At 46.5% G+C, this 16,152-nt stretch overlaps 1 protein-coding gene across 1 annotated transcript in view; it reads right to left on the reverse strand.

Moving 5' to 3' along the window:
• Positions 1-7,173: 7,173 nt before the first annotated feature.
• The window catches only part of LOC140899221 (leucine-zipper-like transcriptional regulator 1), a 51,491-nt gene continuing 42,512 nt past the window's right edge, over positions 7,174-16,152 (reverse strand). Inside the window, exons 4-5 of the mRNA XM_073314298.2 lie at positions 10,868-10,994; positions 7,174-7,333 (exon numbers count right to left, since the gene is read on the reverse strand). Of these exons, the coding sequence (XP_073170399.1) occupies positions 7,174-7,333; positions 10,868-10,994 (287 nt within the window). The remainder of the gene's footprint in view (positions 7,334-10,867; positions 10,995-16,152) is intronic.

Below are 16,152 nucleotides of genomic sequence, written 5' to 3' on the forward strand. Positions count from 1 at the left end.
GATGACTTGCTTACCCTTTTGTGTGGGTTCAGCATGCTCTGAGTGCATCAACCAGATCAGGCCCTGCACAAGTGAGATGGGCAGGGAACACCTACTTTGAGAATTCCACTGTGGCTTGGGTGTAAGAAAAGGTTACTTACTAACTCTGATTCTTCAAGATGTGATGCAGACGTGTGTATTCCACTTAGGCGTGTGTGTACCCAGTGCAGCAGAGGAAGAGAATTTTCCCTAGCAGTACCTGCAGAAGGGCAGCGCTCACGCCTCATAGCCATAGCACCACTCCAGGCTTTTGAAGGCAGTGACACCCCAACCCCACTCAGTTCCTTTGCAACGAACATCCAGAGACCAGACTCTGATGGAAAGGAGGTGGAGGGTGGGTAGTGGAATTCATGTCTGTATCACATCTAGAAGAACCAGTTACAATAAGTAACTGGTTTCTTCTTCTTCAATTACATGCAACCTAGTATTCCACATAGGTGATGCACAAGGAGTATCCACAGGAGGTGGGGCTCAGAGTGTAACTAAGGATTGCTGGACCGCCCTTTCAAAGTTTGCATTAGCTCTGGAAGATGCAGTAATGGTATAATGACAAGACATCATCTGCCAACTAATGTATGGAGATACTGCTCCTCCGGAGCTGATTGCAGCTCAGGAAAAAACATGGGTACATATACCACCTTCGAGAACCCTGTATAAGGAGGCTCTCAGAGCCTGCAACTCAGAGACTCCCCTTCCAGATGTTATTGAAACCAGGAAAGCAGTTTTCTGACAGAAAGTAGAAAGGGTTAAGATGCCAGAGACTCAAATGGAGGTCCCATTAAGTCCACTGGGAAAGTATTAAGGTCCCACAGAGGAACTGGTTTTGAGACACTGGAGGATGGAGATGAAGAAGGCCTTTAAAGAATCTTGCTGCCATGGTACTGGAAAAGACTGATCTTCCAAGAATGGGTGGATGAAACACTGAAATCACTACCCGGTGCGACCTCAAGAGCTAAAGGCACCACCAGGCAACCGAAGACACAGCAAGTACTCTAAGATGTCCTGGATAGAGACCAGCATCAGTTGAATTCTGCGGGGCCGATGAACACACCAAAAAAATGGTTCCATTTTCTCAAACAGGTGATTTTGGTACAGGGCTTTCTATTTAATAGAACCTGCAGAATGGCTGCCAAACAACACTTTTCATTCTTGTTCAACCACAAAACAACCACACAGTGAGATGCAGGGAGCTGAGTGTGGGATGCAAGGCAACACCATGATTCTGAGTGAGTAGGTCAGGATGAAGATAAAGGGATAAAGGAGGCTGAATTGACAAGCGCAAGGTTGGAGAATCAACACTGCCTCAGCCATGCTGGTACAAGGAGGATAAGCATGTCCTGATCCGCTTTCAGTTTGAGGATGATCTGTTGTATGACTGGGATTGGGAAAAAACATACAGAAGAGCTAATGTCAGCTGAGATGGAAGGTGTCAGTCAGGGAGCCTGGACAGAATTCCCCTCGAGAGCAGAACAGATGGCATTTCCTGTTGTCCCTTGTAGCAAACAGGTTGGTTGTTGGAATGCCCCAAGCTGCAAAGATGACCTGCAGGATGCTTGTCTTCAGGGAACACTCGTGATTCAGGCAAAAAATTTTTCTGAGATGGTCTGCGAGATGATTCTGGGCCTCGGAAAAGCGATCGGCTATTAGAGTGATAGCCTCCTTGATGCAGAACTGCCATAACCTAACCACCCTGGATTGTGCTCCCCTTCTCTGTTCACGTAATGTATCACAGCAGTATCACTGGTAAATATGTAAATGATGGCTCCCCGATGCGGTTCAGAAAGGCGGGACAAGTATCGCAGATGGCCCGAAGCTCCAGTATGTTGATATGCAGAGACACTTCCTGCTCTGACCACAGACCCTGAATTTTCAAAAAGAAAAACTTGTGGCACCTTAGAGACTAACCAATTTATTTGAGCATGAGCTTTCGTGAGCTACAGCTCACTTCATCGGATGCATTCAGTGGAAAATACAGCTGGGAGATTTATATACATAAAGAACATGAAACAATGGGTGTTACCATACACACTTTAATGAGAGTGATCACTTAAGGTGAGCTATTACCAGCAGGAGAGTGGCAGGGGTGGGGGGGAAGGAGAAACCTTTTGTAGTGATAATCAAGGTGGGCCAGTTCCAGCAGTTGACAAGAACATCTGAGGAACAGTGGGGGGTGGAAGGGGGGAATAAACATGGGGAAATAGTTTTACTTTGTGTAATGACCCATCCACTCCCAGTCTTTGTTCGAGCCTAAGTTAATTGTATCCAGTTTGCAAATTAATTCCAATTCAGCAGTCTCTCGTTGGAGTCTGTTTTTGAAGTTTTTTTCTTGAAGAATTGCCACTTTTAGGTCTGTAATCGAGTGACCAAAGAGATTGAAGTGTTCTCCAACTGGTTTTTGAATGTTATAATTCTTGACGTCTGATTTGTGTCCATTTATTCTTTTACGTAGAGACTGTCCAGTTTGACCAATGTACATGGCAGAGGGGCACTGCTGGCACATGATGGCATATATCACATTGGTAGATGTGTAGGTGAACGAGCCTCTGATAGTGTGGCTCATGTGATTAGGCCCTACGATGGTGTCCCCTGGATAGATATGTGGACACAGTTGGCAATGGGCTTTGTTGCAAGGATAGGTTCCTGAGTTAGTGGTTCTGTTGTGTGGTGTGTGGTTGCTGGTGAGTATTTGCTTCAGGTTGGGGGGCTGTCTGTAAGCAAGGACTGGCCTGTCTCCCAGGATCTGTGAGAGTGATGGGTCGTCCTTCAGGAGGTTGTAGATCCTTGATGATGCGTTGGAGAGTTTTTAGTTGGGGGCTGAAGGTGATGGCTAGTGGCGATCTGTTATTTTCTTTGTTGGGCCTGTCCTGTAGTAGGTGACTTCTGGGTACTCTTCTGGCTCTGTCAATCTGTTTCTTCACTTCAGCAGGTTGGTATTGTAGTTGTAAGAATGCTTGATAGAGATCTAAAACTATTTCCCCATGTTTATTCCCCCCCTCCATCCCCCACTGTTCCTCAGATGTTCTTGTCCACTGCTGGAATTGGCCCACCTTGATTATCACTACAAAAGGTTTCTCCCCCCCGCTCTCCTGCTGGTAATAGCTCACCTTAAGTGATCACTCTCCTTACAGTGTGTACGGTAACACCCATTGTTTCATGTTCTCTATGTATATAAATCTCCCCACTGTATTTTCCACTGAATGAATCCGATGAAGTGAGCTGTAGCTCACGAAAGCTCATGCTCAAATAAATTGGTTAGTCTCTAAGGTGCCACAAGTCCTCCTTTTCTTTTTGCAAATACAGACTAACATGGCTGCTACTCTGAAACCTGAATTTTCAGTGACTCCAGATGTGCTCCCCAGCCCACCAGGGAGATGTCAGAGACAACAGACCTGGTTGGTAGGGGCTGGACAAAGGAAATGCCCTGACATATACTTTCTGGAAGCATCCACCACTACAAGGAGTCCAGGACCAGTGGAGGTAGATGGACCGATCTGTCCAAGGAATGAAGAGTCAGATGGTAAACCATCCTGAGCCACATCTGAAGGGGTAAAGGCGCAATCTTGCTAACAGAACCCTCTGCATGCAAACAGATATGTGGCCCAAGAGCCTCAGGCACATCCAAACTGCGATGGAAGGCTGAGACTGCCCAAAAGTGCATTGTGGACAGTATTGCTGCTGCTGCCCATAGCAGCACCTTTGCTCTGCCGGTGTGTACAAACCCAACGAATGTAGGGTGGCCCTAGAACCCTTGAAGTACTGAGTCTTGTCCATCTTGTCTGAAAAAAGCACCTAGCCATTGAAAGGCAGATCATCTATAGCCTGCTGCAGGTCAGGAGCAATGCCCAAATTCTGCAGCCAAGATACCCTTCTCATGGTCTCTTGGAGGCCACAACTCTGACTGAAGAGTCCGTGATGTTCAGCATCGACTGCAATGATGTCTTGGCCATCAAGCAGCCTTTGGTAATGAATGCCCCAAATTTCTCTCTGGAGGTTTCAGACATCTGGTCTGCAAACTTAGACATGAACATCTAATTTACAAATTTGTATTTGGACAACAATGCCTGCTGGTTTGCAATCTGCATTTGCAAAAAGGAGGAGATATAAATCTTCCTACCCATAAAGTCCATCCTTTTAGAGTCCTCATCCTTAGCAGTGGACTTAAATCTGCCCTGCTGGCCTTTATTGTTCACCACAGTTACGACCAGGAATTTGGATCCAGGTGAAAATAAAAGCCCTCAGATCCCTGCACCAGGACAAAACAGAGTTTCTCCATGTGCTTTGTCATACATGATACTGAATCATAGACTATCAGGGTTGGAAGGGACCGCAGGAGGTCTTCTAGTCCAACCCCCTGTTAAAAGCAGGACCAAGCCCCAATTTTTGCCCCAGTTCCCTAAGTGGCCCCCTCAAGGATTGAACTCACAACCCTGGGTTTAGCAGGCCAATGCTCAAACCACTGAGCAATCCCTCCAAGCTGGCAATCTCCAAAGAACATTTGCAGGCTCTAGGAGTGCATCATTAATAAGAGGAGCCACTCTCCCAGGAGCAGACAGCTGCAGGATATCCAGCAACATAATGGTGCTCTCCTGCAGGAACTCTGCCTGAAGGCCAGGGAAGCAGCCATGCACCACCAAAGGTCCTGATAGGACTTGAAATCCTCAGGTATTGAAGGCGAGGAAGAGCCCTGCCAAATTGTTCCCGATGGGGGGAGCAGTGTGGACCCCAAAATCAGTGGTGGCACCAAAGTAGCTGACGGTTCCAAAGTGGAGGGCAGTGAGAGCTGCCATGGTAACATCAGTGGTGTGAATGCAATGGTGCCAAGGAGTTTCCCAGTGCCAAAGAGATCCCTTGCACCAAGCCCATACCAGCCCTGCTTCCACAGACTGTGGAAGGGGAACATCGGAGTGTGGTGCCAATGGACCAAAAGGTTCAGTGGCCCATCCACACAATGAGGCTATAAACGACACAGCCCTGGCAAAAGCCTGGATCAATGGAGGGGTCAGGATGGAAAAGCAAAGGAGGTCTGTTGCTGCTTGATATGCCGCCGGCGTGGAAACAACTGATGCCAGCATCGCTCTCGTCAGTACTGGATTCAAGAATCAGAGTCAATGGTAGAGGGTCTCTGACCTCTCTGCTCAGTATCAGGAAGCTGTTAGAGGCACCCACACCCTCATGTATGCTGGCATTAACACAATGATGGTCCACACTCTTTCTGGAGGAGGCAGAAGAGTTTTCATGAGACCTGCAGTGGTCTGGATTGGTCTTATGTGACCTCTTCCTCGGCGCATTCGATGGGGAACTCCTCCTCCATCCCTTTGGAGAGGCGCTGGCTCCAGAGCATGACATGGCAGCACTCTCAGAACCTGAGGGTGACTTCCAATCTGAGGAGGTCCTCGGTGCTTAAGCAGGCCACATGGCCTGGTCAAGCAGGTGCTGCTTTAGGCGAAGGTCCCTAGCCAGCTGAGTTCCTTTCAAGAACGACCTAGAAATTGCACACCGCTCCTTGACGTAGACGTCACAGTAAGCAGTGTGTGGGGATTGTTGTTGGGGATCGCTCTCCCCATATAACAATCTTTAAACCATGGTGAGGGCATCACCGGGGAAATACTTAACTAAATGTAATTAACACTACATTTAACTAACACTAAGGGTACTAATTATATACGACTAGAACAAACACTAGAAAAAGACAGTGAGAGATTGCATGGTTAAGAATCACACAAAGCTCTGACTCCAGCCACAGGCAGTAAGAAGGAAATGAAAGGGGTCAGGGTGGTGCCGCCTCATATAGCCAGAAGCTGTGGCAAGGAGGTGTGAGCGCTGCCCCTTTACAGACATTGCTAAGCAAAGTTCTCTGGCTCCAGAGCCCTAGGCATGCACCCACCAACACGGCTGCATCTACTCAAAGAAGCAGCTTAGGCTCTGAATGTCTTGTTAGCTGTGAGGGCAGTGTCAGGATTTAGTCAGCTTTGGGCATGCCCACCAGCAGAAATGCAGGTGCCTTTAGGGATTTAGGTGCCTACATAGTTTGGTGGCAGCTGAGTGGTGATTTTGTGAAAGTTAGTGATGTATAGGAGACACTCTTTTTGTGCATCTTACCCTAGCTCTCTAAGACACACCAGTCCTTTCACACAAACAACCCAAGACAGAGCTTGCCCCCATTACAGCCAACAGCCCAGTGGTTAGCACACACACCTGGACTGCAGGAGACCTAGATTTAAACCCTTCTCTGGATTAGCGACTTGAACACCAGTCTCCCATATCCCAGGTGAATACCTTAAGTGGCAGGCTATTGGACATTTGGGGTGGGGACTTCTCAATCTGTCCTGTTGGAGCTGTTCCACTTTGTATAATTAAATATTCATTAGATCAGGAAAAGAGAGAAATTGCATAGATCAGTGGTCTGAAAACTCACATGGGAAAGCCAGGTTCAAATCCCTGGCTAGTTATAATTAAGGCTATGATTTTGTCATGATGGTCACAGAAAGCATGAATTTGAATAAAGTCCATCAAATGCCCTCCAAAACAACTGAAATGTGCTCAAACCAAGTGGTGTTACAAACTTGTACATGGGGTCACAGCACCACTCAGGTTTGGTCCATCTGCCCTACCATCTCCATCTAAAGCAGCATGGACTCTTCAAAACTGTTCAGCATTGTGACCCCATGTGCTAGGTCGCAAGGCCTAGAGCGGACAGCTGGGCTCAGTCCCACGGGACAGGAGTTGCCATTGTGGGGCGAGTGTGGGGTAGGGTCACTCTCCGTCTCCCACTAACCTCTTTCTGTGACATATTGTTGTTTTCCAGCACCTCTGCCATGAAATATATTTAAAAATTTCATGACAAAATCATAACACTAGTTATAGTTTAACTCAACTGAACTGTTTCATAGTCCAGTAGAAGGGCCTGATTCTCCACTCCCTCACAATGAAGGCATTTGCAGCAGTGCAGAGCAGGTGTAATATGCTTCTCTTCTGGTCTGGCATATTTTTTTTCACTCACTTTGCACAGGTGTAAATGATGACACCAGGTGCATGACATGGCAGAATCAGAGCCAACATATTAAAATATCCATAGCAAAAGAAATCCAAAGTGTCTGTTTCAATTGCATCTACAGACCTTAGGCTTCAGTAGATTTAAGGATACAGGGAATCTTCAGGAGGCATGTTCACTTCACCATAGTAAATGTATCTCAGCATAGACTCAAATGCTTGTTTACTGGGAACCATTTCACCTATAGAAATATTTACTTGTCCATCTTCCGGCATGAAGGAACGGAACATGGCTTCAAAGTAACTGGAAAAGGAAAGGTGACTGATGTAACACAAGGAGATTTTACATAACCACAAGAAAGGTTCTGCAGATGGTTTCAAGCAGTACTGTTCAAAGGGGGCTACAAAGCATTGACGCTTTCACATAAATTACTTCCTAGCTACTATGCGGAGGGGAAAACTGCCTCTAAATGCCTCCTCAAATATAGTATGCAGTGTTGTTGTAATCATGTTGGTCCAGGATATTAGAGAGACAAGGTGGGTGAGGTAATATCTTTTATTGGACCAGCTTCTGCTGGTGAAAGAGACAAGCTTTTGAGCTACACAGATCTCAGGTCTCTTCCCAAAGGGGATTTGCTAGTGTTTCTCTCTATATAGTTCATGAGTGGCTTAGAGAACATACACTCAGCTAAATTGTTTGAATCTCTGCATGCGGGTGGCTGAGTGATCACAGCACCTGGAGGTGTTTACTGCTTATCACTAGCAAAGCACTATGAGAGACAGCCCAGATTGGAGAGCTAAGGGGGAACAAGGGTCCCACGGTTCCAAGTTGTACCCCAGAGATCCAGTCACACTCAAACCTTGTCTCTCAAATGTAGTATTGTCATGTTTCAGATAAATGTGTGTGTGATGCAACAAAGCAACACAATCCCAACAATGCTATAGGATGTTATATAGGAAACAATGCCATATGGATTTTCTTTATGGCAATTAATTTTCAAAAATATAAAAATTAGGATATAATACACTGTAATAATTCATTTACTTACTTTGCATATGAAGTACTGGTAAACGTCAAACATTATGGGTCTCCTGGTTTCTTAGGGGCTAGACACTAATATAAATGGTTACCTGCCTACTGTACAAGGATATTGTGATGGTTTGTTAGATACTATTTGTAAAGTACTAAAGTATGTACATGCTAAAGATTATTAGGGCTGGCTGAAAATTTTCCTTCAAAACTTTTTTTAATGGAAAATTGGATTTTAACTAAACGAAAATTTTTGCAGAAAGTATTGCCAAAAATTAAACAAAAAATCAAGTTTTTTTTCAACAAAAAGTCAAAATTTTCTGTTGACCCCCTCCATTTTCTAATTATTATTGTATACTGAATGGAAGGAACCCATTTTCACTGGCTATAGGCATTAGTAAGTTTGCCTGTGATAGTATTAGATTGTGCTCATCTACTAACCTCATTGCACCATTAATAGATAGGTTTCAGAGTAGCAGCCGTGTTAGTCTGTATTCACAAAAAGAAAAGGAGTACTTGTGGCACCTTAGATACTAACAAATTTATCTGAGCATAAGCTTTCGTGAGCTACAGCTCACTTCATCGGATGAGCTAGCTTCTAGTCTGGTTTCCCGCCTTTTCTACCCTTCCTCTCCATATAACATAACTTGCATCTACTGATGTGGCAAAGTGCTTTTCTTCACCCCACCAGGTGTACCTCTAACTCTGGACTATTGATCCAGCTCCCCCTTCCTTTTTTGAATATGTAAGAGTCAGTTTTTTCAGGTGCCTGAATCTGAATGACATGGTCACAATTTCTGGATAACAGCTTCTGAGTGCAGGTTCTTGTCACCGGTTACTGTAGACTCCTAATGGCATTCAGTATTATATTCTCTTCAACTTGTATACCTGATTAAAGCCCTTCACAATTTCTCCCTAGCAAATTCTTCATGTCACAACCAATTAGACTCGGCCTGAGATTTCTGCCACTGGCACTCTAGCTGTCTTTCTGTCTAGCTTCCTCTCCTGCTCCATCTGTCCCAGGTCATCTGTAAACCATGCTGATCAGTGAGGATGAAGCTGTATAGGGTCACCCTATCAAACCCTGAACTGAGAAGAGTTAGATGCCTCAAAAAGGGATTCCCAAAAGCCAGCATGCTGAGCGGGGAGTTGCCTAAGCCAGTCAATAGGAAATGCTGAGGAGAGGGGTGGTAGGTGGTGGTGGTGGTAGGTAAAGGGAGGAAGGTGCCTAACTTCGGTCTGAGGGAGGTGCCTCCCTCTAGCTGGGGGGGTCACAGCCATGAGCCTTCTGGAGTCAGTCACCTAAGCCAGGTCAGCCCTTTCTCAACAAAAACTGAGAAGCAGGAGGTGATGGTACTTTCCCCTTCACCAATAGTCCTGTGGCTAAAGAACTCATCCACAATTTGGGAGACTCAGGTTCAAATCCCCACTCCCCTTGATGAGGAGCAGTGTTTTGAACCCAGGTCTCTCACATCCCACACAAGTGCCCTAACCACTGGGTTTGAAGATTGAAAGGTGATTTGATTACCATGTCCCTTGTATTTTCTTCACAGGTACTAAAGGGCTCTTTATCAAGGAAGTCAGAATAAGAATCTGTGGCTGGAAGTTAAAGCCAAATGCAAATTAGAAATAATACACACAGTGAAGGTGATTAGCCATTGGAACAAACTATCAAGACAGGCGGTGGCTTCTCCATCTTTTTAAATCAAGATTGGACATCTTTTCTGGAAGACATACTTTAATCATCCACAAGTTACTGGGCTCAGTACAGTGTAAGAGGGCAAGATTCTATGGCCTGTGATATACAGGTCAGACTAGATGATCTAATGGTCCCTTCCGGCCTTGGAATCTACGAACCATTTATCTCGCCAACAATCCCCCTCTCCTTTTCGATTACTCCCTTTACACAGTTTAACAGGCCTGCTGATTCTCCACTGGCTTCTTACTTTGATGTACAGATACAGGACTAGATCATACCTAGCTTTAACATAGCCATACACAGAGTAGATTCCCATCTCTCTCACTCAGCCAGGTTAAGGCTGCCTAGATTGCAGCTCTATGCACTGCAGAACCCAATGCCATGCACCCAATGCTCCCCCTGCAAGTGAGTGAAGAAGGTACAGGGAAGGGCAGAACCAATATCCACCTCTCCTCACTACATGTACCAGCCAAGAGAGCTGGTTGGCCGTGCCAGGGAAGAGACGTATGATACACCCTTAAACGAGTAAGTTATTTACAACTTCAACCAAGTGGGAACCCAGAGAGACCAATCTACCCCCTAATGTATTGATGTTTTTATATGTTTGTTCAATGGATTCTTAAATCTCTACCTCATAGCTTACATACCAAAGTTTAGGCTTCATTCTATTAGCATCTCTTGAGCTGCATTTTCATTTTTAGAACATCCTTTTTGTTCTTCATGAACACTTGTTCCTTTCAAGTTCATGACAGTAGTTTTATGCGTAATTATTTGCTTCTTTTTGAAATTGTGGTAGGATACAGACCATCTGTTATTCCACTAAGGTTTTGATTTTCTAACATTTCCCTGCTGAGATGGCAAATTCATTCATATTTTAGTCACTGTTGCTTAATGGCTCTATTATGTTGAATTTCTAGGAGAAAAATCCTATGTGTTACTCAGTGAACAGAAGCCTATTCTCTTGTGTGCTTCAAAACAACCTGATCCAAGAAGCAGTCTGTGGTACTGAGAAATCATGTCCACACATGACATTTGTTATTGCTCTAGTAAATGATGACTATTTAAAAAGTTTCTAAGTTTCAGTAAATGGTTGATCAGAGTGCACACACCTGGAGCGGTCTGCCAGAATTGCCTTATGTGCTGGTCTTGGGTGGCCATCTAACAGGAGGATGATATCACAAAACTCGATCCCAGCTCCTTCTAGATAAGCCTTCATATCCTGAATCAAAGATGTTCCTGACAGAGGCAACATGGTGAAATGATTAAAAAGACGACATTTCCAGGTAATCAGCTGCTATAAAGTTAATACACGGTTGTGCCACATCTACATACAGGTTTTCCCATGGGATTAAGGGAGTTGTTAGTAGGCAGGCACTTCATCACATTCTCAGCACTATGGGAGGCCTCTTTTCGTATGCCATGGATAAGGCCAGGCCACGATCCCTGGAAATTTGTTCTGTATGTAAGACTGATGCCCTCGGTGAGGTTTTACATCTGCATCCTTTTCCTCACCTCTGGTACATTTGCCTCAATCCACTCCTCACCCACCCCCTGTCCATTTTGTGCCAACATTGCTAACCTCACATACATTGCACCTCCACTTCTCTCGTTGTCTCTGGAACGCCATGACATATCTACAAAGATCTCAGCCACCTGTGACCTCTTCCTATCTTGCTCCCTCCAGCTCCTGGCTCTTCAAGAAACCTGGATCCCTCTACAGCTGCCATCTTTTATAGAGGCTTCTCCTTCTCTCACCCCTTCCTTCCCCGCCCCGCCCATCCCCCCCCCCCCCGCCTGGATCAGACTGTGGTGGGGTACGGAGCTTCTCCTGTCCCCTTGCTGCTATTTCCAATACCTCCCTCCTCCCTTCCCCCTCCTCTCTTCTTCTGAACAATGCTGCATTGACTTCTCTCTTCTCCCCCTCAATATTGCTGTCACCTACCATCCATCCAGCTCCTCCCCATCAGCCTTCCTCTCTGATCTCAACTCCTCGCTCTCTCTCTCTCTCTCCCTCTTCTTACAATCTCCCACACTCAGCATCAGGGATTTCAACTTCCATGGGAACAACCCATCCAACCCCTTAGCTGCACACTTTCTTTTCCTCCCCTCTTCATTCAATCTGCAGCTCACGGTCAACTCTCCCATTCACCAAAAGGAACACTCATGGAATTTGGTCTCACCAAGCATTGCTTTCTCAGATCTCTCTTGCTGAGCTCCCTCCCTTTCAGGATCACCCATTGCTCCCCAACTCCCTCATGCCCTGTCACTTGGTCTTTCCGTGACTTCTAGTCCTTCAACATCAGTGACTTCTTATCTGCTCTCAGCATTCTCATCCTTTCTTTCACTGTTGTTGATTCGCTCCCTCCCTCCACCTTTGCCTCTTTTGCCTCTCTCTCTCAGTGCAAGATCTGCCCTACCAACCTCCAGCCCTAGCTCACCCCCGCATGAGGAAGTTACTTACCTTATAGTAACTGGAGGGTCTTCGAGATGTGTGGTCCCTATCTGTATTCCATTAGGGATACGCATGTACTCCATGCTCCTAGAGTCAGAGAATTTTGAAAGCAGTGTCCGCTGACTCGCACATGCACCCTTACTTTCCTAGGGCCTCCACCGAAGGAGATAAAAGATGGAGCACACCAACCACCTCTCCTGTTCCTTCTCTACCATGAATCTAATCAATGTCCAAAGCAGAGGGGAAGGAGAGTGGTAGTATGTATGATAGGGACCACAAATCTCAAATAACCTGTAAGGTAAATAACTTCCTCTTCTTCTTCAAGTGCTGGTCCCTATGTGTACTCCATTGTGGGTGACTGACAGCTAGTACTCAAGAAAGAAGCGAGTGCAAGGATGTAGGTGGCAGAGTTGCATGAAGGACTGTTGCCTCATAGTATGTGTCAGCAGCAGAGTCTTCTACTAAAGCATAATGACTCAGGAACATATGGTTGGAAGTCCACGTAGCTGCTTTACAAATGTTAACCAAAGACACTACCCTCAAGCAATGCTATAGACACTGCTTGTGCTCATCCTGCTTGAGGGAAGGAAAGTGAGACAATTGATAGCAGAGTAAGATACAACCTGAGATCCACCCAGAGATCCTCAGAGGAGATAGCCTGACCGTGGACACTTTCCACCGTGGCTCAAACATTGGGGGGAAAGAATTGCATCAGAAATGTTGGTTGGCAAGTGATCTACATGTGTCCCTAAAAAGGATTTTGAATGATTCGTTGGTTAGATCGTCAGCTTCCTGGTATGAACCAGGTACTCATGATGTGTGCAATGAGAACACTGATCCACTACTCCCTGCCACCAAGTGGCTGCTAACAGGCACCAGAACTAGAAGTTGAATTCTGAGAGAACAGAGGACTGCAATCCTGGAATCTGCTAGGTGGAATTCGGGGGTTCTGAATGTCCCTGACTGTATTTAAAATCAAGCACAGAAAGAAGAAGTTGTCCATGTAACTGGGTTGCCCCTGCTCAGGACTGTTTCCCTTGCACTACCTGCTCCTACTACCTTACTCTGATCCCCTGGTAACCTGACCCTGCCTGCCTCCTTACACTTGACTTTCGATCTCTGGCATAACTCAGAATCTAATCTCCTGGTATCTGACCCAGCCTGGCTCCCGACTCCTGGTCTGGCCGCTAGGTCAGACTGCCCACGTCAGTTTGCATGGACCACTTAAGCCACAGGAGTGGGCTTGATGCCAGTAAAATAGACCTGGCCAAACTTCTGGAAGCACTGGACACTCCCAACTGGGCTGCCTGACTTCAGGCTGACAACTAAGCCTTGGAGGCCCAGGTCATTCAGCTGACCTCGGAGAAAAAAGTGTCACCTACCTTTCATAACTGTTGTTCTTTGAGATGTGTTGCTCGTGTCGATTCCATTCTCGGTGTGCGCGCACCCACATGCACAGCTGTCAGAGATTTCTGCCTCAGCGTTATCCTTAGGGCTGGCTGTGGTGCCCCCTGGAGTGGCACTCCCATGCAGTGGTATATCAGGTGCTGCCTCCCTCCTGGCACCCTCTCAGTTCCTTCTTGCTGGCAACTCCAACAGAGGGGTGGGGGTGTGGGGGGGAAATGGAATGGACATGAGCAACCCATCTAGAAGAACAGTTAGGAAAAGTAGTTAACCGGTTTTTCTTCTTTGAGTACTTGCTCATGTCAATTCCTTTTCAGGTGACTCACAAGCAGTATCAACAGAGGTGGGCTTGGAGTTCATAGCTTAGCGGCATGCAGTATTGTCCTACCGAAACCAGCCTTATCCCAGGCCTGCTGGGTCAGCACATAATGGGACGTAAAAGTGTAGACAGACGACCATTTGGCCACTCTATAGATGCCCTGGATAGGCACATGGGCCAGAAAGTTGCCGAAGAAGTCTGCGCCCTTGTAGAGTGGGTGGTGACGATCGCCGCAGGTGGCACCTTCGCTTGGTCATAGCAAAAGCGAATGCAGACCGTGATCCAAGAAGAAATTCTTTGAGTGGATACCTGGTGACCTTTCATCCTGTCAGCCACTGTGACGAACAATTGCATCGATTTACGGAACAACTTGGTCCTATCCACACAGAAGGCCAGAGCCCTCCTAATGTCCAGGGCACTTAGCCTGAGCTCCTCTTCTGACTTATGCGGCTTTGGAAAGAAGACCAGTAAGTCAATGTTCTGGCTCCAATGAAACGGAGACTACTTTAGGAAGAAAAGCTGGGTGTAGCCTTAGCTGGACCTTGTCCTTGTAGAAGACCATGTACAGTGGCTCCGAGGTGAGCACCTGAATCTCGGATACCCAGTGGGCCGACATCACTGCAACCAGGAACGTGACCTTCCAGGAGAGGAGGAGAGAGCAAGAAGCCAAGGGCTCAAAGGGAGGACCCGTTAGCTGAGACAGCACCAGATTCAAGTCTCACAGAGGGATGGGGTCTCTGACTTGTGGGTAGAGGCACTCCAGGCCTTTAAGGAATCAGGCCATGATTTCCTGAGCAAAAACAGACCTACCCTGTAACGGTGGGTGGAAAGCCGAGATGGCCGCTAGATGGACCTTTATCAATGAGAGGGACAATTCCTGGAGAACCATAGAATATCAGGGTTTGGAAGGGACCTCAGGAGGTCATCTAGTCCAACCCCCTGATCAAAGCAGGACCAATCCCCAACTAAATCATCCCAGCCAGGGCTCTGACAAGCCTGACCTTAAAAACCTCTAAGGAAGGAGATTCTACCACCCCCCTAGGTAACGCATTTCCAGTGTTTCACCACCCTCCTAGTGAAAAAGTTTTTCCTAATATCCAACCTAAACCTCCCCCACTGCAACGTGAGACCATTACTCCTTGTCCTGTCCTCTTCTACCACTGAGAATAGTCTAGAACCATCCTCTTTGGAACCACCTCTCAGGCAGTTGAAAGCAGCTATCAGATCCCCCCTCATTCTTCTCTTCTGCATACTAAACCATCCCAGTTCCCTCAGCCTCTCCTCATAAGTCTTGTGTTGCAGACCCCTAATCATTTTTCAGAGTAACAGCCGTGTTAGTCTGTATTTGCAAAAAGAAAAGGAGTACTTGTGGCACCTTAGAGACTAACCAATGCTCAAATAAATTGATTAGTCTCTAAGGTGCCACAAGTATTCCTTTTCTTTTTGCTAATCATTTTTGTTGCCCTTCGCTGGACTCTCTCCAATTTTTCCACATCCTTCTTGTAGTGCGGGGCCCAAAACTGGACACAGTACTCCAGATGAGGCCTCATCAATGTCGAATAGAGGGGAACGATCACGTCCCTCAATCTGCTGGCTATGCCCCTACTTATGCATCCCAAAATGCCACTGGCCTTCTTGGCAACAAAGGCACACTGTTGACTCATATCCAGCTTCTCGTCCACTGTCACCCCTAGGTCCTTTTCCGCAGAACTGCTGCCTAGCCATTCGGTCCCTCGTCTGTAGCGGTGCATTGGGTTCTTCCGTCTTAAGTGCAGGACCCTGCACTTATCCTTGTTGAACCTCATCAGATTTCTTTTGGCCCAATCCTCCAATTTGTCTAGGTCCCTCTGTATCCTATCCCTGCCCTCCAGCGTATCTACCACTCCTCCTAGTTTAGTATCATCCGCAAATTTGCTGAGAGTGCAATCCACACCATCCTCCAGATCATTTATGAAGATATTGAACAAAACCGGCCCCAGGACCGACCCTTGGGGCACTCCACTTGATACCGGCTGCCAACTAGACATGGAGCCATTGATCACTACGCGTTGAGCCCGACAATCTAGCCAACTTTCTACCCACCTTATAGTGCATTCCTCCAGCCCATACTTCTTTAACTTGCTGACAAGAATACTGTGGGAGACCGTGTCAAAAGCTTTGCTAAAGTCAAGAAACAATACATCCACTGCTTTCCCTTCATCCACAGAACCAGTACTCTC

The sequence above is a fragment of the Lepidochelys kempii genome, chromosome 16 (assembly GCF_965140285.1).
Source record: "Lepidochelys kempii isolate rLepKem1 chromosome 16, rLepKem1.hap1, whole genome shotgun sequence".
NCBI classification, from domain to species: domain Eukaryota; kingdom Metazoa; phylum Chordata; order Testudines; family Cheloniidae; genus Lepidochelys; species Lepidochelys kempii.